General features: G+C 40.8%; 3 protein-coding genes across 7 annotated transcripts in view; 1 reads left to right on the plus strand and 2 right to left on the minus strand.

Moving 5' to 3' along the window:
• Positions 1 to 6,933, minus strand: part of lrp2a (low density lipoprotein receptor-related protein 2a) — a 43,886-nt gene extending 36,953 nt beyond the window's left edge. For 3 of the 4 annotated variants that reach the window (XM_047600702.1, XM_047600700.1, XM_047600698.1), the window contains exons 1-7: positions 6,699 to 6,932; positions 2,020 to 2,127; positions 1,522 to 1,644; positions 1,187 to 1,303; positions 656 to 766; positions 405 to 518; positions 180 to 296 (exon numbers count right to left, since the gene is read on the minus strand). In XM_047600702.1, coding sequence (XP_047456658.1) covers positions 180 to 296; positions 405 to 518; positions 656 to 766; positions 1,187 to 1,303; positions 1,522 to 1,644; positions 2,020 to 2,127; positions 6,699 to 6,768 — 760 coding nt within the window. In that variant the 5' untranslated portion in view covers positions 6,769 to 6,932. Of the gene's footprint in view, positions 1 to 179; positions 297 to 404; positions 519 to 655; positions 767 to 1,186; positions 1,304 to 1,521; positions 1,645 to 2,019; positions 2,128 to 6,698 lie in introns of all 4 variants that reach the window. The other variant, XM_047600699.1, reaches the window with a different exon arrangement.
• Positions 6,934 to 7,538: 605 nt separating this feature from the next.
• Positions 7,539 to 10,236, plus strand: zgc:172182 (coiled-coil domain-containing protein 89). Of its 2 annotated transcripts, XM_047601765.1 has the most exons (7): positions 7,539 to 7,706; positions 8,556 to 9,016; positions 9,298 to 9,428; positions 9,518 to 9,654; positions 9,759 to 9,835; positions 9,908 to 10,007; positions 10,100 to 10,236. In XM_047601765.1, exons 1-7 carry the CDS (start codon positions 7,647 to 7,649, stop codon positions 10,184 to 10,186), a joined length of 1,053 nt encoding a protein of 350 aa, XP_047457721.1. In that variant the 5' UTR covers positions 7,539 to 7,646; the 3' UTR covers positions 10,187 to 10,236. The 2 variants fall into 2 exon arrangements, with proteins under 2 accessions (XP_047457721.1, XP_047457723.1); XM_047601767.1 differs by lacking the exon at positions 9,298 to 9,428 and having other exon boundaries at positions 8,556 to 8,948; positions 9,484 to 9,654.
• A 43-nt stretch (positions 10,237 to 10,279) lies between these two features.
• On the minus strand, positions 10,280 to 13,641 carry LOC125018106 (ATP synthase subunit beta, mitochondrial-like). Its single transcript, XM_047601764.1, has 10 exons — positions 13,474 to 13,641; positions 12,835 to 13,008; positions 12,561 to 12,735; positions 12,028 to 12,149; positions 11,744 to 11,928; positions 11,427 to 11,585; positions 11,201 to 11,323; positions 10,904 to 11,116; positions 10,608 to 10,809; positions 10,280 to 10,520 (listed from the first exon to the last, which is right to left on the minus strand). The coding sequence occupies exons 1-10, from the start codon at positions 13,577 to 13,579 to the stop codon at positions 10,423 to 10,425; spliced, it is 1,557 nt and encodes a 518-aa protein (XP_047457720.1). The 5' UTR covers positions 13,580 to 13,641; the 3' UTR covers positions 10,280 to 10,422.
• Positions 13,642 to 22,285: the final 8,644 nt, after the last annotated feature.

A 22,285-nucleotide genomic window follows, 5' to 3' on the forward strand; every position in this document is an offset into this window, starting at 1 on the left:
GAGCACGGGTCTAGCATCTCTCTAGTCTGGACCAAGTCAACCATGGAGACAAATCAGGTTTACATAGCCCCGGTTCTTACCGATTTTAGTGCTATTAGTCTGTAGCAAACCTGCTAAATATCAAAGGCTTATAGCCCCAAATTAACTAGATGTATAGATCCAAGCTACTGCATGCATACCACAGCCTTTTTCATCTGCATTGTCCTCACAATCATCCTCCCCATCGCAAAGCCAGACTTGGTGGATACAGCGGCCGCTGGGGCAAGTGAAGTAGTTCCCTCTACATGTAGGATATGCTGCAGGTGGAGAGGTGAATAAGACATTTATTTATTTTTTTTATTTCTCACAGTGACTGAAACTGAAGTTTAAATTAAAAAAAGAATAGAGAGGCAAAGACTACGTACTGCAGTTTAGCTCATCGCTTCGGTCTCCACAGTCGTCATCGTGGTCACAGACATAGCGTTGAGGAACACACATTCCATTATGACATGAAAACCAGCCCGTATTGCAGTGCTGTGCTGAAGGAAACATAACAGGAAGAGGCAGAAAGCAACATTTATTTGGGGGATGATGCTTTTGTATGCATTTTGCTCGGCAGCCTAAACAATGGTTTTCATTTATAGCGTTTATCGTTAAAAACTGTCTGTCTTCTTACTGCAGTTTGCCTCGTCAGAGCCATCGCGGCAGTCCAGTACGTGGTCACACCGCTGGGTCCGGTTGTAGCAAGCTCCATTAGCACACCTCAGCATTGTACACTCGGTGTAATCTGCAAGATTAAACCGTCAACAGGCCACGGTTATGCACTGAAATCAGCCGGATAACTGCGCTCTTTGCAGCTTTTAACATGTGAAAAGCCTTGTGAATGGAAGGCATAACAGGCTAAAATCTAACAGCACCACCATAGCATCGGCAGTCACCACAGCATTCTTTAGGCAGTCGAGAGATTGCCACAGTGTGCAGCGCTGTGAGTCTACCATGTCGGCACAATAATGGCATAGCAGCTGAACTTCAGCTTGACTAATCCACCAAAGAATCTGCAATCAACCTCTGACAACAAGAAGCATATTGTGGCCCATTCTGTCAGTCAGCGAGCCTCTTAATCTTAACAAATTGATTAAAATGCCTCAGGAGTCTGAGATAAAAAAAAAAAAAAACTAACAGGGCAACCACCCTGAAGAAGACTTACGGCAGTTTCTCTCATCGGACCCATCCGAGCAGTCAGCCAGATGGTCACATCGGTATTCTCCTGGGATGCATGCCCCGTTACTGCAGCTGAACTGTCCACTGGTGCATGTCCTTCCAGCTAGTTAACAGATTTGAGAGTGATTTGGCTTCACACAGAAAGGCTGCATGCACATAGCTGCAGTTCAGATTTCATCTTCTTGCAGATACAGGCTCTCATCAAATTCCTTTACTTCCTCAGCCACGGAGATGGCTTGGCATGTCCGACTTAAAGATCTCAATGTTCACATGAAAATGGCAACAATTCAAACAATGAGCAATATTTTGCGATGTACTTACGACAGTGTTGCCTCTCATCTGAGCCATCCTCACAGTCCTCTTCATCGTCGCACACCCATACATCCGGGATACACTCGCCATCGCTTAGGCACTGGAAATGGCTGTTGTCGCACGTTACCTGAGCTGTGGGAACACACGCAGAACGTTTCATTATTTACAACGGTCAACTGAACTCCACTGGTCGCAAGTCGTTCCATGTATTTGATTAAGTGCATTCTTGCATATTTTAATTACGTGTACTTCACTCAAGAAGTTACAAATTTTACATACGAAACATCACTGTGTGTAAAATACAATAAACACACTCTGATAAAGTAAATAGAAGTACTTGCACTTTTGATATTTTTAATATTTTTATGAATACTACCTCTACTGAAATTAAATAGTAATAACATTTTATAGAATTTTCTCTAAAGGATCTGAGTATTTCTGCACATTAGACAAGCGTCATAATAAATATTTCAGGTGTACAGTGCAACATTATTCAGTGTAACTCACGGCAGTCTTGTTCATCGGAGTCATCCACACAGTCTGATGTCCCGTCACAGTGCCAGTCATATGGGACACACTGACCTGTCCCACAGCGGAACTGCCCCAATTCACATCCTACACACACAGTTTAACACAGTGTTTTTTATTATGCTACACAACTTACAACAATTTATCCACAGTTAGTCTACAAATAATGTTAATATTCTAATTTAAACACGTCTGAAACGTTTGCCGTCCTATCTGAAAAAATAATTAGCTACTTTATCATATGTTTGATGGGAAAACCTGACAAGGGCAGAGAAACCTTCTACTGAGCTTCTACTAGCTTGTTGGTAACAGCATTGACGAGCATTGGAGACAAGCGTGCCAGCCAGCCCCCCCTCCAACAGTTACACAACCTTCACCGCTCTCTTCCCCGTTTGATGTTGTTCACTGAGTGGCATCTGTAGAGATAAGGTACCACCACTCTACCGTCCCTGACGTTTTCCAGGAGAGATTGATTCAGGCAGCATAGTTCAGAGGCAGCGCACTCCATCAGAGCCGCTCAAATAGGAATGCGCAATTCTGATGGTCTCTTTGACAGCCTGATTCATGGTGCGTGCAGTTCCTGTCCGGTCTGAGATGTAATTGGAATAAATAGTGGTACTGGGTGGTACCGCAACCATTTCAACCCAGATTCTTCATGAGAGGTAGTGTGAGGTGGTGATTGGTGGTGCATGCATGGGGTTGGTGGTCTATCCTTGTCTTGTCTTATCAAGCACTTTGAACACATTCTTCCCTGTTGACCCAAATTTTTCCTTACAATTGCAAAATATTGGGATTTGCTTATCCTAAAATAAAATTCTATAGTTATAACATGTATCCTATATATACACTATTAGCACTGTTTCTCCATTATAATGAAATGTAACAAGGGACAACATAACCTATTTATAACTACATTGCATGTGACTAATCCTATACAGTTAGCGGTTTACAGTCTCCTATATTTAATGAGCCTTTTAAAGATGGATCGCTTCCACAACAGTGGTGTGTGGTCACGGCCTGTGCAGCTGCGCTAAAAGCCTCGTGTACCTTGCGTCTGTGTCTCCTATTAATTAACCCGCAAGCCACCAATCTGCTTTGCAACCGACTCGACCGAACAGGCTGCGTGTTTAACTCTGTCTGCAGAAATCCTGGAAGAAAGCGCTTTTTCCTGCTCAGTTTACTAATGATAAAATTGCCCACAATGTGCTCAAAGGGAGCTGTTGTTTCAAGGCAGCGATCCCAGGGGTTTCAGTCTCACCTATAGCGTGGTAGCAGTTACAAGTGTTGCATACTGTATATAAACAGCTGAAAGGTCCACTCTATTTAAAGAGATATTTACCCCAGAAACAGGGGATATGTTTAATGTAAAACTATACAACTTGAGTTTAAAAGAAGTAAAATTTTGTTACATTGCGTGAATAAAAGGAGTAAAAAAAAAAAAACGAAATTAAATAATAAGAATCTGCTTTGGAAAACATGAATATAGTGGCTATACGTGTAAGAGTAGGTTGACAACTTAAAGCCGTAGAAGCCAAGGAGAAACCAATCTGCAAGAGGCTTTCAAATGCAGCTGGTGTTTCCTGACAGCACTACTTCTGGGATACAGATACAGTGCACTGAAGCTGAACCTTTCAACAGCACTATCTTGTGTGACGGTTCTCCTTACATTCTGAAAAGAACATCTTTGTAACTTTTCCTTAACCCTCAAATTTCTGCCATCAACCCGACAGGAGCATAAGTCGACTGTGCCAGTTAATATTAGAAAAGGTAAAAGCAATCTGTAATAAAGAAACAGAAACGATCAGTGGTTCTTATCCGTGTTTATTACCTTGGGGAAATCTGATGTTTTCCTTTCCCTTCCCTTTAGTTTTTCTTTTGTAATTAGCAAGTTAAACCCACAGCAGGAGAGAGCGCTGCTCTATCCGTGGGTGAAGATAAGGATGCCCTCCTATTGCCCAACAAAGAAGAGCAGTAGTGGAATTTTCATTAGAATGAAGAACCCCAAAGGCCTTAAACCCCACTGTGCAATTACAATGGCACAAAAGAGGTGCCAGCAGGGATGCAAACTCATAACTGGAAATGTCACCCTAAAAAAAAGTCACTAAGGTATTAGAAAACAGACTACAGTAAAGCTTACTTCCTGCGCTAAGGAAAATCAAAACTAAAACCGTCCTCGAAAGCGCACGTTGCGAAAACACCTGTCTGCTGCTACTGCTGCTGCTGAAAACGCCTCATTCTTGTCATGTTCACGCTTTCCTCAATGCCATCTTGTCTTGGCGCAGCCCTCTGAACTCAATGGATGTGTTTGGGGAAAAGTTGAGAAAGCGGCTGCTGGCAGAATGAAACGCTGGACCCGTCCATGTTGTCAGAGCAAAGTGCGGCTGCCTATTTCATATGGAAATCAATGCAGCAGAATGCAGTCAATTGCCAAACAAGTGACTTTGGCTCTCACTGCTACACTCAAAAAACAGCTAAAAAAAAAAAAAACCAAGGGGCTCTGGCAGTAGCACGGGTGCAAAAGAAACGCATAAACAGAGCGAAGAAGGAAAAAGCCCACCAGAACGGAGAAACATTTCGGTACATGCGTGGACAAAAGAGCGAGCGAAAAGAACCGTGAATGAAGTTGTCACTATGGGATAACGTGGCCACTAGACAACTTATTTTTCCTCAGTACAGTGAGTCACAGCTCAGGTTAGTAGGAGGCTAAACCCCCATCCGCAGTCTCTTTAACGTGGACTGGGGGAGCTACAAAAGGATTTGTTCTCGATTTGTGTCAACGGTGTTCCAGTTTCTGACGCAGTGTTAGTGTTGCACAAGGATTTAGGCTCCTACACCGGAAAGAAGCTGGCATGCGCGCGATTTAACGTGCACACGCCTCGCCAAGATTGCGCCTTGAAAAGTTTGACCTGACTCAAACTCAAAACAGCCTTGGTCAAAATCAAATCGGTTATAATCACATTAGCCAATATGTTGCATGACTTATCTATTTTTCCTCCACGTGGATGGACGGAAAACTTTATAATGCCATTAACGTTCTTAAAAGGTCATTCGGATTCCTCTGGCTAATGATTAATACAGAAAACAGCTTAATTTAATAACAAAACACGTCTGAAACAGCAAAAGTAACAGGGGATGGTTAACAGAGCGGCACAATGAAACCTCCCAAAACCGTCTCATTAGCTATTAATGCCAGTGTAAGCATTCAGCAGCCGTATCGAGTGTGAGGCCTGGATAATGTATTCCTAAAGGCCATGTTAGAAACAATTATCAAACTAAGGGATTTTTGTGAAGGATTAAGCACAGATTAGACAAAGTACCGTGTCTCTTAGTTAAACATTACTGAACAACTGGCAATCTTGACACGAGACTCATAACAGAAACTTGTGTCCAACAGCCTGACTCACACACCATCTTTCAGGAGACGCTTGACACATGCCCTGGGCATTCACAAGTAACATGTAGTTGTTAATTAAAACTCTTGTTAAACTTCTATTAATTGCAACAAATTTAAGATAATGATTGCCACGAACGTGCTGACGAAGTCGTCTGTTCTGCTCAAGTCATCGTTTTGTACGCTACAGCTGTGATCAGCAAAATTTCAGCTACAAGCTGCTGAGATTCAGAGGAAATGCCAAGTGAATTTTTTAAACGCCACCGTCTCGGCGTCAGCACAGGTGCCATGTCTTTTTGGCTCAGGCTGTCCACATTCTCTATTTGCGAGGAAACATGTTCAGGATATTTCATGATGAACAGTTACAAACGCCATAGCTGAGACCTTAGCGTTGGAAGTATTTGAAACTGAACTCCAGACTGCTCCTTATGTAGAAATGAATCCATTCTGCGGCAGCTGCAGTGTAATTAGTTGCTTGATTCACACTAAGGAGCTTACATACTAAGGGTTGAGCAAAAAGAAAGCAGATTACAATTTGAGAAGTAGGATCTAGCTGGGCTACAAACACAACAGACAAGCATGAGATGGTCACGTATAAAGAGCAGTGTCTGACAAATTTGGTTCTGTCTCTCACTTTCATTGGCAAAAAAAAAATAAGTAAAGTTCTTCCTCAAGCTGGAATCAAGTTTGAATCGGTAGTTCTCAGCGTAATATCTGCCCCACCGAGTGAGATTTGTACCAGTGGCTCTCAGTCCTCACAGATTGTCTGTAAGTCACATGCTCTTTTCTGTTACCTAGCAACAGTAAAGCTCAGGCAAAAGTTCCTCAAGAGAACTTCCAATCTGTCCGAGGACGGCTTTGTGCTCAACCTTTAAAGTAATACTATGTGGCGAAGCATTTAGCCCTGCAGCCAGAATCACTTTACCTACTGGCCACATCAAAAAAAAAATACTGGAAGGTATGATGAACTCTCCTTAAATTAAATCAGAGGGGGGTTTCTGAATCATCAGTAAAAGTTATTTCCAGATGACTGCACTGCCATTTAACATAAGCTCGTTGCTCTAAAATTAGCTTTGATCCCCTTGTGTTGATTTGATTTGATGAGCAACAAGTGCACAGGGTGAATCACTAGGAAGCACAACAACTCTGCAGTTCCTCAGTGAATCACTCACTCACTAAGAGCCTGTGTGGACAAAATAAATGAATAAGTAAATAAATAAATAAAAGCAGGGATAAATGGGGGAGAAAAAAAAAACTCAGCACTCACCGTCAGTATGGCACCATCTAACACTGCATATGAAGAGGAGAAAGAGTTTAAGCAGCAGTGCTCTCCACATTCTGGCTGGTCCGTCCAGCTCCGCTGTGCAGATGGAGGAGCTGTAAGGACTGGGGCTGGGATGCTGTTGCTTTCCTCTGTCTTTCTTGGCCCGCTAGTTGATGAAAAGGGGCGTGCACAAAGGCCAGGACAGCCGCTCCCCCAACCCAGCCTCGGCCCTCCGGGTAAATCCCTCTGGCCCTGGAATCTGCATAATGCCATGCAGGTCCTACTTGTCCTGCCCGAGTGCCAGTGATTTTTCACTCTCAGCGGGCTATCAGTGTTAGTTTACCCCTCTCTTGGGAATTAGCTGGGTGCTTGGGAGAAACATAATGAGGAGGGGGGCCATAAAACAAACAAAAATAATTAAATTAATAAAATGAAACCCTTCTAGCAGAGCACACTGGAGGCACAAGCAAATAGTGCTCAGTGGATCTGGGTCGAGCTAACGCAAAGAGCATTACATTGTGTTTTTTACGTGCACCTGACCTGACAAGTGAAATATAAAGCTTTAAAGCGTGCTTTCCATCCACGTCACAACACAACATTAGGAGGTCAAATGACATATTAGTGCGCACTCGAAGTAAACGGACTGTCAAAACTAAAAGACAACTGCCAATTAATAATACGTATCAGAAGCGGGGTTTAAGCAACGTGAGAAAACTAGTACTCGCCAGTCCTTTCACCGGATGGGTCGCTGTGCACGATGACGACCAGAAGCTCAACGCCGCCATCTTGCGGCTGTTAAAATAACAGCGGGGGGCTCCGAAGAAGTGGTTGCTATAGCGACCGAGCAACTGAAACTTTTAAACGGTCATTTAATGCTCATTTGAAGCCGAGTTTTGGAGAGAAATTTGCTAAAGTTAGGTAACTTAATAATAAATAAATAAATATATCATCATGGTGACTCCACAAAGTAATGTAGAAGACGTCCTGAAGGTAGAGGGGAGCGCAGTGGAGGTATGTAAAGCAAAAAGACCGAAAAATCACTGTATCACACTTTTTGCTCGAAGCTAAGCTAATAGTTCCACTTGCTGGTTTGCTGTTTTTTGATAACGTTTGTCTTTAACTTGTATTTAATTAAACAATGGCATTTTAAACATTTTAATACATACATAGTTGAATAGTTGAGTATCTAAGTTAGATGACCTAAATTATCCAGGCATGAGTAAAAATGAAGTGCAAGCTAGCTAGCAACAATCAAGTGTATTCCATCATTTTCTGATAAATTTCTTAATTCACCATAAATAATTCAGATTTATCACAACCCCCATTTTGTCTCCATACTGGGCATTTATATATAGCTACAAGTCAGTTCCACCTTTTTACTTTTATTACATAAACTGTATTTTCATTATTAATTCTTGCATCACAAGTGTTTACCATTAATATTATTATTATTGTAATAATATATTATTTGTGTATGTTTTTCTACCAAGAAGCACTAAATTGGCTTGTCCTGAATCGTCTCACCAGAGTTCTTGCGAGATCTGTCACCAGTCTATTTCTAAATATCAGAATTAAAAATCAAGTATTTGTCAGGCTGCCATTTTCAGTTTTATTTTCAATTTTATGTATGCAACACCAAAACATATGTTGTATGTCTGAGAGCTTTGCATATCTAGGACAAGGTCATATATGAGCCATTGTGGACAACAATTACCCCATTAGTAAACACTTGGTTAGTCTGTTTGTCTGAGGAAGAAATTAACCTTCAACAAAACCAGATGAGATCAACTGTCTGTCTCAAACTGTTGGAAAGAGATGAATAATGGTTATGTTTTAACACAAGGTTTCTTTTGTTGCTAGCATAAGGACAGCATTCAGAAGTCTCTTCAAAATATTGCTACAGACGATACAACAGAGAGGATTCTGCGGTCCAGGATAGATGAGCAGTCAAGTTTGATCTGCATACTGAAACAGAGAGCAGATGAGATGCTTCTGCGATGTCAAGCCCTGCAAAAAATCAATAAGGAGCTTGAGGACCAAGTAACAGATTGCCAGAATGAATTGAACACTGAAAGGAGGAAATCAGACATGTTAGAGAAAAGATTTATGGATTTAGCAGCCAACAATCAAGCAATTATTGTTTTCATGGAGGAGTACAAAAATCAGAATGCTCAGTTCGTACTTGAAAACAAGCGGCTGCGGGCGGAGAATGAGTCCCTGTTCTCCAAAAAGTTACAGGATAAAGAAGTGATGGTTTGTAAACTCAAGCAAGAAATCAAACTATTGACAGAAACACACACACACAAAGAAAATGAATATCGGTACGTTGTTCAAAATCTATTTACCAATATGCATGTCATTAAATTTTATGTGTCAAGCTTAACATTTACTGAGTAAAGCTTCCAAAGTGTGATCTAAAGACTGTTTTATGTAATTATAAATGGTATATCATGAGTTTTTGACTATTATTTAAACAAATTCACAGTATGCAATTAACAGAGATTTATAAAACAGCAATATAGTTTGTGATGTAAGCACATGTTTTTTGTTTAACCTTTCATTTGTAGTGACCAATTTGCATCATTTTACATCAATATTTAAGGGAAAAATTAGCTGAGAGCGAGTCAGTGCTCCTGGAACAAGCAACTCAACACAAAGTCAATGAAACGTCACTACATGATCAGTTGCATGATGCTCATCAACAACACAGAGAAGTTTTGGAGAGATGTGAAGGTGTGTAGAAAGTATATAACCGTGTAAAAAGTGTATATTCTCTCTACTGCTACAGATCACTTGTAAAAATTGTGGTCTTTCTCCCTCAGACCTGAAGTTGAAACTACAAGAGACTAAAGAGCAGCTTGCGTTGAAGGAAACCAGCATGAGAGAAAGCTCAACAAGTTTTACCAAAGAGAAAGACAAATTATTGTGCATTGCTATGGAGAGAGGCAAAGTGATACAGGTGAACAAAAGGAGTATTTGTTCAGCTGACTAAAACAGCACATTTGCGCAGAAGGAATTATTCCCATCATTTTAATCCCAATTTAAAAATTTTCTTACAAACAGGAGAAAAATGCTGAAATCCAGCAGCTGAAGATAAAATGGAAAGAAGAAAAGCAAGCACGGGTCAAAGCACAAGACAGGTACATTGTTCACCAACAACGTTTCTTGGCGCTTTTGACTTAGTAAAACACTTTGTCCTTTTAAATTTTTAGGTTTGAACTGGAATCAGAAGCAGTTAATGCAGATCTCAAAGTGAAGTCTCTCCAGTCTGCTCTTAACGAATCCATGGCAAAGTTTGAGAAGCTAAACATGGTTTGTTGAAATCTGCAGTATTAAATTGTGTAACTGATTACTGCCCATAATTGGCTAAAGCCCAACACATTTTCTTCTCCATCATTTTACAGGATTTAGAAGCCTTCAAAGAACACAGCACCAACCTCCTCAAACAAGAAAGGGAGTTAAATAAGAAACTTCGCCATATGACAGGTTAAAGTCATCATGTAAGTGCTGCGTTTGCTGTTAATATAAAGATTTCCCCCCCAAGAATGTGTCTAAACCAAAGAAAGTGAAGCAAACCACAGCACTTCTTTGTCACAATGTAACTTTTAATTACATCTTTGGAGAAATAGAACCACAACACACATACATAGCATGACGTTAGAAGCTCCTCAAATAGAAATGATACTGTACAAACGTCTCTCTCATAAAACCTTCCAACCTCAGACAATTATGAATGTTCCTCTGCTAGTTTCTCAGCCTTTTGGACTACTTCTTCAATGGGCCCCACCATGTAGAAAGCTTGCTCTGGCAAGGCATCATATTCACCTTGAAGAGAGAACAGACAGAGCATTACATCTAAAGTCTGCCAAGTTGATGCCATTTAAAATGTTTTACGTCAGTGCTACACTTTACCTCCTAGAATGCTTTTGAAGCCTTTGATTGTCTCCTTGAGGGGTACCAGCTTGCCCAAATGGCCAGTGAAAACCTCTGCTACCTGGAATGGCTGAGACAGGAAACGCTGGATCTTGCGAGCGCGTGCCACAGTCAGTTTGTCCTCCTCAGACAATTCATCCATACCTAGGATGGCAATGATGTCCTGTAACGATTTATAGTCCTAAAAAAAATAATAAAGAGAAAGGTTTAGTTTTTGGACAGAAAATATGTATTAACATGTGTCAGAACTAGTTGGTAGCCAACAAAAAGCTTGCCTGCAGGATCTTCTGCACACCACGAGCAACATCATAGTGTTCGGACCCAACAATGTTGGGATCCATGATGCGAGAAGTGGAATCCAGAGGGTCCACAGCCGGATAGATGCCCAGCTCAGCGATGGCGCGGGACAGCACAGTTGTTGCATCCAAGTGAGCAAAAGTGGTGGCTGGAGCAGGGTCAGTCAAGTCATCAGCTGGTACATAGATAGCCTGTAACACATTAAACAGTTTTAGCATGAGCAATCTAGAAAATGAGAGCACGCTGACATATAATTAACATCCGTGTCTTCTCACTTGCACTGAAGTGATGGAGCCCTTCTTAGTTGTTGTAATTCTCTCCTGCATTGTACCCATGTCAGTAGCCAGGGTTGGCTGGTAACCCACAGCGGAGGGGATACGACCCAACAGTGCAGACACCTGATGGACAGTCACACAATTATGAAAACAAAGTATGTAACACGGGTGTTATTGTGATGAGGACATTTGCATATGTTGAAAAGACACGTCTGGCATTTCAAACCTCTGATCCAGCCTGGGTAAACCTAAAGATGTTGTCAATAAAGAGAAGCACGTCCTGTCCCTCCTGATCACGGAAGTATTCTGCAACAGTCAGACCAGTCAGAGCAACCCTGGCACGAGCGCCTGGAGGCTCGTTCATCTGACCGTACACCAGCGCCACCTGACAACATGAAGACACAAACCTCATGATTAGTTTAGGATAAGAACAGATGTGCATCAATCCATCACGTCTGCTGAAATAAACTCCGTTACATCTTACACTACAGTACCTCTGGATTCGTTTTTGAATAAATGGTTTTAACTAATTGAGGCTGTCACCTTTGAAGTGGTGTCTTTCAGGTTAATGACACCAGACTCAATCATCTCGTGGTACAAGTCATTTCCCTCACGGGTTCTCTCTCCCACTCCAGCAAACACGGAGTAACCACCGTGGGCCTTGGCCACGTTGTTGATCAGCTCCATGATCAATACAGTCTTGCCAACACCAGCACCGCCGAACAGACCTGAAGGAATATAGTATGAAAAAATAATTCATTACCATGGCACAACTGTTCAAATTTTAGTCTGGACTAAAAAGAATTGAATTATGTAAAATAACTAACCAATCTTTCCACCCTTGGCGTAGGGTGCCAACAGATCTACCACCTTGATTCCAGTCACCAGGATCTCCTGCTCCACACTCATGTCGGTGAACTCAGGGGCTTCAGCGTGAATAGGAGCAGTTCTGCAAAAAAAGTGACAAATAATTTTTAAATATGATAATTAAATGGATACAGAGGGTAATAAATCCTTTACAAAGCTCAAAAAATCCTGTATGTTTAGGGCCAAAACTGTCATAATAAAAAAAATATAATAATAATTTACCCAAATAAATGTCAATATCATTAAATACTATGTTGATATTTCTGTTTTATTTAATGTTGCGTCTAGATTTACATTAATTGTTTATGCTTCCGTTTTAACTGTCTTTTACTTCTTGACTGCTTGATTTTTAACAAAAGCAGATACCCTGACCATACTTTTACTTCTTTTAATTATGATTGACAAATGACAGGCGTCACTCAAAGCATAACAAAAAACAACTTATCCAAAAAAATACTTAAAACCTCAGCCACATGCTCCTCCTAATACTTACTGTTTGGTACTAATTGGACCCCTCTCATCAATGGGTTCTCCAATGACATTCATAATCCTGCCCAAGGTCTCGGGGCCGACGGGAATCCGGATGGGAGCTCCAGTGTCGAGAACCTTCTGACCGCGGACGAGACCCTCGGTACCGTCCATGGCGATCGTCCTGACTGTGTTTTCACCTGAAGAACAGACAAAGACAGACGGTAAAGACCAAAGATCATATGAGGGAGGATGAACAAACGTGTTCGGTAGCACTTTCAACCCCCAGAATAACTCACCCAGGTGCTGTGCCACCTCCAACACCAGCCGGCTCTCGCGGCCGGCCACCTCCAGTGCATTGAGAATAGGAGGCAGGCCTTCATCGAACTGGACGTCCACCACAGCACCAATCACAGCTACTATGCGGCCGTTGGCGAGAGCAGCCTGAGCTGCTGGGGCAGCATAACCCCTGCCTGAGTGGAAAATGACACAAGAAAATTAGATTTAAAAACAACATGACAACAACTAAAACAACACATTACAGAGACTAACCTGAGATTGGTGCATGCATAAGACACCAGACTTAACATATATTTCTACATTTTAGTGTTTCATGACAGCTTTGCCCACATTCTGTTGAACTCCTGTTGATAAGTTTGAAACAGTGTGTGAGACATTGAGTTGAGCTCAGGAAGGTCATTGAGCCCAGACTATAAATTAAGGCGTGTTTGGGGATACGTCTTTTAACCGAAGCAACAATACGATCAAATACGTGCTTGTCTCTTAATTTAGTTGCGTTAAATGACTACAAATCTCAACTGAACTCAAATGAATGGTGAAGCTGAGGCCTAATCCGGTGAGCATGAATCCATTTGAGAGCAGCCAGACCAGCATATGAGGCCGACAGTCGCTACAGATTTAAAAGCTGATTCACTTACTCGAATAAAGACCAGCATGTCTCCCGCTGACTGTTTTCAGAGAGCTGAAACCAGGCTTTAATGCCTGCAGAGCCCCGCTGCAGCACCGTCCCACAGCACCCAACATGGTTAAGAAGATGGCTGAAGGTGAGGGCACACTGCTTGCTCTGTCTGAGCATGCGCACTCTATCGTGTTTCTATACGCCCCCTTTACCGCTCGAGGGCAGCACAAACTCATCATGTAGGATTTCACGTTGGGGGCTAAACAATCCAACCATACTACTGAAAGAAATTACACTGTTATAAAGACTGTCCGCATATTATCGGAAAAATAAGGCGAACCCATGATTTTATGGATAACACTTTATTATATCGCATCATTTTTAACATTTGGGAAATTACTTACAACACAGTGCCCATAAAAATAAAAAATAAAAACGATATTGGAGTAATATTTTTAACACAGCACCATACATACAACAGGTAAAACAGCAGAAATACAGAGTAGGGTGATTTATTTTATTAGAAGAAAAACTATTAAATTACCTTCACCTGAATACATACCTTTCTGCCTGAGTCCATCTATGGATGTTCATTAAAATGTACCAGTGTGTTCTGACTTAATCTGAATTACAATAAAGAAACCATTCTGTAAAAACATACACATAGAGGAATTACATGTTTCTGTAGTACAACAGCTGTTCATGCTCCCAGATGTTAGAAGAGGACACTGTTCACTATTCACTATTCATTACAGAATCAACACACTTTATACTGAATGACAAGAGACAATAGGAACTGCATATGAAGAAACGACACAAATCAAAACACACACAAGTGTTTCAGGCAAATGAATTTCAAAGCATCTGTAGGTTCTCTGGGGTCTCCAGTGGACCTCAAAAAAAAAACCTACAGCACCAAATGATGATTGAGACTCGACTTTTTTTGATGACCAGTTGTTTATTAGAAGACACAACTCTATTATTTTAGTGGAGAAGAAGAAGAAGAAGAAAAAAGAGAAAAAAAGAAAAAAAGAGATAAAAAGAGATGGAACGTGGACCTTACGGCCCAACCTCCAAACTGAGTGAGAAAGAGAAACGGCTCCTATTTAAAGACTCCTGTTGGTGATTTGATGACGCCATGATGACGCCATCAATAACAATAACAAACGGGGCGTGGCTACCAGCCATAAGGACAAATGTGGCTAATGACCACGCCCTTATGATACCTGCCCATAATGGGAGTGGACATTAGCCACATTTGTTGGCAAAAAATGACAGTCCAGCGTGGAGATTAGTAGCATTAGTTTGAATAATAGGCGTTCAGCGTCTAAATTGTAAAATTAATTAAAAAGGTGAAGAGCTGTTTTGCGATTGATTGTACCAACAGATTTGAAAAGCAGTCAGAGATATATTTTTACAGATATCTCCGTCTCCAAAAGAAAAAAGTAAATGGATCGCTGCATTACGAAGAAACAAGTGGAATCCAGGCACAGACACCTGGTGTTGTGGTTCACATCTAATATCAGGTATTGTTTTATTGTTGGAACTGAAACAGTAGCTGTCGGCAACTACGCCAAAACAACATCTACAAACTGTCAGTCCTCCAGAACATAGCTTAAGAAGTAACTTAAGGTATGACTTAATCAAAAAAATACAGCATAGATTAATAATAAACTGAACATTTGTGATCCATTTAACGTCCGGTCAGACGCTACAGTATTGTATGACTAACGTTACTTGTCAGTAAAGCTCTTAGCGTTAGCATCTTTTATTTAGCTATATTTATCATAACTGAAATGACCAAAAACTAACTTAAACTACCTGAAACTGAGGCTAATCCACTTTTCCAAGTCCATACTAGTTTGTATGAATCACTGTGGAGTCCAGTTGCCCTTAATTTGATTTGATCATCCACCTTGTCTCCGGTCTCGCTGTATTTACGATACATTTCTCCACTCAGGGGGGCGTGGCCCTGGGCGGCAGTGTCCGCAAGGGGCGTGGTCATTAGCCACATTTGTCCTTATGGCTGGTAGCCACGCCCCATTTGGTCCTGTTATTGTAATTTCCGGAGTGTTTAAATAGGAGCCGTTTGTCTTTCTCACTAAGTTTGGAGGTTGGGCTGTAAGGTCCAACCTCCTCCGCTGACTCTGGTCTGTCCAACCCAACAGCCAGATGATCAGCCCACTGCGGCTGCAGGTGGAGGTCTCAGCCTCCTCAAGACACCAAGCTCACGCTTACGGTGTAGCCCCCAGCCAATCCAGTGGAAGGCCATTAGTGGCCCTTATAGTATTTTTATACTATAATAGGCACATTCTCTCTGTGCCTGTCTGGGTTTTCGTGGCCCCACTCAGTCATGACCTCCATAATGTCATGTGCTGCCTAGGGTCTCTTCAGACCTTGACCATACTTAGGTATTGTCAGGCTTCTCCATGACTGAAGAAATCAAATGTTAACTTGGTGTTTTGATACAGCACTGTACGGGTTATGCGAGAATAGTTAATAATAAAACATCAAACATAACATTATATGCAAAAGGAATCACTTTTACTCACTAGACAAAGCTTTCTCATCAGTAAAATCAGTCGGTAGTTCTCAGGATGACTCTCCAGTATAATGAATAGGAGGGGCTAATAAACTGACACCTGAAGTGTCATATCCAGGTTCAGAGCTTGTCGTAGAAATGAAGAGTTAAATGTGTTACACTGACTCCATGAATTATGGATAACACTTTATTATATCACATCATTTTTATCATTTGGGAAATTACTTACAACACAGTGCCCATATTTTTTTTTTTTTAAATCACAATATTGGAGTAATATTTTTAACACAGCTCCATACAGACAACAGGTAAAACAGCAGAAATACAGAGTAGGGTGATTTATTTTATTAGAAGAAAAACTATTAAATTACCTTCACCTGAATACATACCTTTCTGCCTGAGTCCATCTATAGATGTTCATTAAAATGTACCAGTGTGTTCTGACTAAATCTGAATTACAATAAAGAAACCATTCTGCGAAAACATACACATAGAGGAATTACATGTTTCTGTAGTACAACAGCTGTTCATGCTCCCAGATGTTAGAAGAGGACACTGTTCACTATTCACTATTCATTACAGAATCAACACACTTTAGGAGCTTCATATACTGAATGACAAGAGACAATAGGAACTGCATATGAAGAAATGATACAAATCAAAACACACACAAGTGTTTCAGGCAAATGAATTTCAAAAGCACCTGTAGGTTCTCTGGGGTCTCCAGTGGACCTCAAAAAAATGATGATTGAGACTCGACTTTTTTTGATGACCAGTTGTTTATTAGAAGACACAACTCTGTTATTTTAGTGGAGGAGAAGAAGAAGAAGAAAAAAGAAAAAAAAGAAAAAAAAGAGATAAAAAGAGATGGAACGTGGACCTTACGGCCCAACCTCCAAACTGAGTGAGAAAGAGAAACGGCTCCTATTTAAAGACTCCTGTTGGTGATTTGATGACGCCATGATGACGCCATCAATAACAATAACAAACGGGGCGTGGCTACCAGCCATAAGGACAAATGTGGCTAATGACCACGCCCCTTATGATACCTGCCCATAATGGGAGTGGACATTAGCCACATTTGTTGGCAAAAAAATGACAGTCCAGCGTGGAGATTAGTAGCATTAGTTTGAATAATAGGCGTTCAGCGTCTAAATTGTAAAATTAATTAAAAACGTGAAGAGCTGTTTTGCGATTGATTGTACCAACAGATTTGAAAAGCAGTCAGAGATATAGTTTTACAGATATCTCCGTCTCCAAAAGAAAAAAAAGTAAATGGATCGCTGCATTACGAAGAAACAAGTGGAATCCAGGCACAGACACCTGGTGTTGTGGTTCACATCTAATATCAGGTATTGTTTTATTGTTGGAACTGAAACAGTAACTGTCGGCAACTACGGCTAAACAACAACATCCACAAACTGTCAGTCCTCCAGAACATAGCTTAAGAAATAACTTAAGGTGTGATTTAATCAAAAAATACAGCATAGATTAATAATAAACTGAACATTTGTGATCCATTTAACGTCCGGTCAGACGCTACAGTATTGTATGACTAACGTTACTTGTCAGTAAAGCTCTTAGCGTTAGCATCTTTTATTTAGCTATATTTATCATAACTGAAATGACCAAAAACTAACTTAAACTACCTGAAACTGAGGCTAATCCACTTTTCCAAGTCCATACTAGTTTGTATGAATCACTGTGGAGTCCAGTTGCCCTTAATTTGATTTGATAATCCACATTGTCTCCGGTCTCGCTGTATTTACTATACGTTTCTCCACTCAGGGGGGCGTGGCCCCGGGCGGCAGTGTCCGCAAGGGGCGTGGTCATTAGCCACATTTGTCCTTATGGCTGGTAGCCACGCCCCATTTGTTCTTGTTATTGTAATTCAGGAGTGTTTAAATAGGGGCCGTTTCTCCTTCTCACTAAGTTTGGAGGTTGGGCTGTAAGGTCCAACCTCCTCCGCTGACTCTGGTCTGTCCAACCCAACAGCCAGATGATCAGCCCACTGCAGCTGCAGGTGGAGGTCTCAGTCTGCTCAAAACACCAAGCTCATGCTTACGGTGTAGCTCCCAGCCAATCCAGTGGAAGGGCATTAGTGGCCCTTATAGTATTTTTATACTATAATAGGCACATTCTCTCTGTGCCTGTCTGGGTTTTCGAGGCCCCACTCAGTCATGACCTCCATAATGTCATGTGCTGCCTAGGGTCTCTTCAGACCTTGACCATACTTAGGTATCGTCAGGCTTCTTCATGACTGAAGAAATCAAATGTTAACTTGGTGTTTTGATACAGCACTGTACAGGTTATGCGAGAACAGTCAATATTAACATCAAACATAACATTATATGCAAAAGGAATCACTTTTACTCACTAGACAAAGCTTTCTCATCAGTAAATTCAGTCGGTAGTTCTCAGGATGACTGTCCAGTATAATGAATAGGAGGGGCTAATAAACTGACACCTGAAGTGTCATATCCAGGTTCAGAGCTCGTCGTAGAAATGAAGAGTTAAATGTGTTGCACTGACTCCATGAATTATGGATAACACTTTATCATATCGCATAATTTTTATCATTTGGGAAATTACTTACAACACAGTGCCCATAATTTTTTTTTTTTAAATCACGATATTGGAGTAATATTTTTAACACAGCACCATACATACAACAGGTAAAACAGCAGAAATACAGAGAAGGGTGATTTATTTTATTAGAAGAAAAACTATTAAATTAACTTTACCTGAATACATACCTTTCTGCCTGAGTCCATCTATGGATGTTCATTAAAATGTACCAGTGTGTTCTGACTTAATCTGAATTACAATAAAGAAACCATTCTGTAAAAACATACACATAGAGGAATTACATGTTTCTGTAGTACAACAGCTGTTCATGCTCCCAGATGTTAGAAGAGGACACTGTTCACTATTCACTATCATTACAGAATCAACACACTTTAGGAGCTTCATATACTGAATGACAAGAGACAATAAGAACTGCATATGAAGAAATGACACAAATTAAAACAGACACAAGTGTTTCAGGCAAATGAATTTCAAAAGCATCTGTAGGTTCTCTGGGGTCTCCAGTGGACCTCAAAAAAATGATGATTGAGACTCGACTTTTTTTGATGACCAGTTGTTTATTAGAAGACACAACTCTGTTATTTTAGTGGAGGAGAAGAAGAAGAAGAAAAAAGAAAAAAAAAGAAAAAAAAGAGATAAAAAGAGATGGAACGTGGACCTTACGGCCCAACCTCCAAACTGAGTGAGAAAGAGAAACGGCTCCTATTTAAAGACTCCTGTTGGTGATTTGATGACGCCATGATGACGCCATCAATAACAATAACAAACGGGGCGTGGCTACCAGCCATAAGGACAAATGTGGCTAATGACCACGCCCCTTATGATACCTGCCCATAATGGGAGTGGACATTAGCCACATTTGTTGGCAAAAAAATGACAGTCCAGCGTGGAGATTAGTAGCATTAGTTTGAATAATAGGCGTTCAGCGTCTAAATTGTAAAATTAATTAAAAACGTGAAGAGCTGTTTTGCGATTGATTGTACCAACAGATTTGAAAAGCAGTCAGAGATATAGTTTTACAGATATCTCCGTCTCCAAAAGAAAAAAAAGTAAATGGATCGCTGCATTACGAAGAAACAAGTGGAATCCAGGCACAGACACCTGGTGTTGTGGTTCACATCTAATATCAGGTATTGTTTTATTGTTGGAACTGAAACAGTAACTGTCGGCAACTACGGCTAAACAACAACATCCACAAACTGTCAGTCCTCCAGAACATAGCTTAAGAATAACTTAAGGTGTGATTTAATCAAAAAATACAGCATTGATTAATAATAAACTGAACATTTGTGATCCATTTAACGTCCGGTCAGACGCTACAGTATTGTATGACTAACGTTACTTGTCAGTAAAGCTCTTAGCGTTAGCATCTTTTATTTAGCTATATTTATCATAACTGAAATGACCAAAAACTAACTTAAACTACCTGAAACTGAGGCTAATCCACTTTTCCAAGTCCATACTAGTTTGTATGAATCACTGTGGAGTCCAGTTGCCCTTAATTTGATTTGATAATCCACATTGTCTCCGGTCTCGCTGTATTTACTATACGTTTCTCCACTCAGGGGGGCGTGGCCCCGGGCGGCAGTGTCCGCAAGGGGCGTGGTCATTAGCCATATATGGCCTTATGGCTAGTAGACACGCCCCATTTGTTTCTTGTTATTGTAATTCAGGAGTGTTTAAATAGGGGCCGTTTCTCCTTCTCACTAAGTTTGGAGGTTGGGCTGTAGGTCCAACCTCCTCCGCTGACTCTGGTCTGTCCAACCCAACAGCCAGATGATCAGCCCACTGCAGCTGCAGGTGGAGGTCTCAGCCTCCTCAGACCAAGCTCATGCTTACGGTGTAGCCCCCAGCCAATCCAGTGGAAGGCCATTAGTGGCCCTTATAGTATTTTTATACTATAATAGGCACATTCTCTCTGTGCCTGTCCGGGTTTTCGTGGCCCCACTCAGTCATGACCTCCATAATGTCTGCCTAGGGTCTCTTCAGACCTTGACCATACTTAGGTATCGTCAGGCTTCTCCATGACTGAAGAAATCAAATGCTAGCTTGGTGTTTTGATACAGCACTGTACAGGTTATGCGAGAACAGTCAATATTAACATCAAACATAACATTATATGCAAAGGGAATCACTTTTACTCACTAGACAAAGCTTTCTCATCAGTAAAATCAGTCGGTAGTTCTCAGGATGACTGTCCAGTATAATAAATAGGAGGGGCTAATAAACTGTCACCTGAGGTGTCATATCCAGGTTCAGAGCTCGTCGTAGAAATGAAGAGTTAAATGTGTTGCACTGACTCCATTTTGACACTCTATTTTAAGACCAACTATTTGTCCTCAGAGAGTTATATATAACACATTTAACCGCTACAAAGAGTATAATAAACTGTACTCTTACTAAAATCCAAATTTTATTTCTAGGAATAGAAACAACTCAAACAACTATGTCAGTAAATTCTACTTGTACTTAACAAATATAGGATAACATATTACAACTAAACAAACATATTTATACCAAGTACATACATTTTCTGATTTGAAAAGGGGACATGGGATATTAAGATTCTTTCTAAAGAAACCAGTTGCAGGCAAACATTGCTGAAGTGACAATCTGCAAAGGTCCTATGAAACCTATTCACAATGTGTGATAAATGCAGTACTCCTAAAAGAAACTGTTCGTCTCAATCATTTTAACCCAACACACTCGCTTCACCAGTAATTGTATTGTGCATTAGAATAAATGTTTTAAAAAAAAAGTCATTCCTGATTCTTGAACCTACACAGTTAAACTAAATCTTACTTGGCATAAAAGACTATTAAAAACAACCAGAATGTAGTTGCCACGTAGACATAGTAGAGTAAAACCATACTTTTCCATTCTTTTCAGTGAGTTGACATATGCATTGTTTAGATATTGATCTTTTTCTTTAGTTTCACCTATCTGCTGATCTTTTCCACACATCATTTTATATGGTCTGCAAAACTGTCATTGTTTGTTGCAGTTAGTGTTTTCACTGTAAAATAATACATAAAAGTATTCAGTCAGCGATGAACACACACAGAAAACAAGGGAACTTTGCAATCATGTACGCCTTTGCATTTTAGAGGCACGCTGTGAATGGTTGTCACTCGTCAGAGAGTAAAGACGTACCGTGATTATTCTTTTCTGCAAACCATCATTCAATGCAACATTCCTTTGTGTCAAAACGTCTCCTCTAATTACTTCTTGCCCGGAGCGTCACAATACAAAGCCTCTTCACCTCAAGCACAGCATGCGAGAGGCTCCATGGATCCTCAGCTAGTCTGCACAGGACCAGCCTCATCTCCATACCGCACCAGGAGGAGGACGATAAAAGGTCACATCTGGTAGCAAATGGTCAAATGGTCATCTTTCAGGGTTTGGAAGGTGAAGTACCGCCGGCAGCTTTCAGTGATTAATTTTCTGAAACATATATTGCATGTCACTCGCCTTGTAGTTTCAGACGTCCTTTAAGGAAAAAAAACAATGAAAAGAAACAAATCACAACCTCAACCAAAGAAACTGAAGGGTCATTTGCAGAGCATGTACTCATGGAGCGAGGTTACTATGAGCCCATGACTGCTCGTACTAAGTGCTCATAATGTGCAGACGCGTCCAAATTATCTGGCTACATTTGGCACTTCATCCTCAAGTGTGGTCACTCTTTTCTACCACTCTA

The sequence above is a fragment of the Mugil cephalus genome, chromosome 12 (genome assembly GCF_022458985.1).
Source record: "Mugil cephalus isolate CIBA_MC_2020 chromosome 12, CIBA_Mcephalus_1.1, whole genome shotgun sequence".
Lineage (NCBI taxonomy): Eukaryota > Metazoa > Chordata > Actinopteri > Mugiliformes > Mugilidae > Mugil > Mugil cephalus.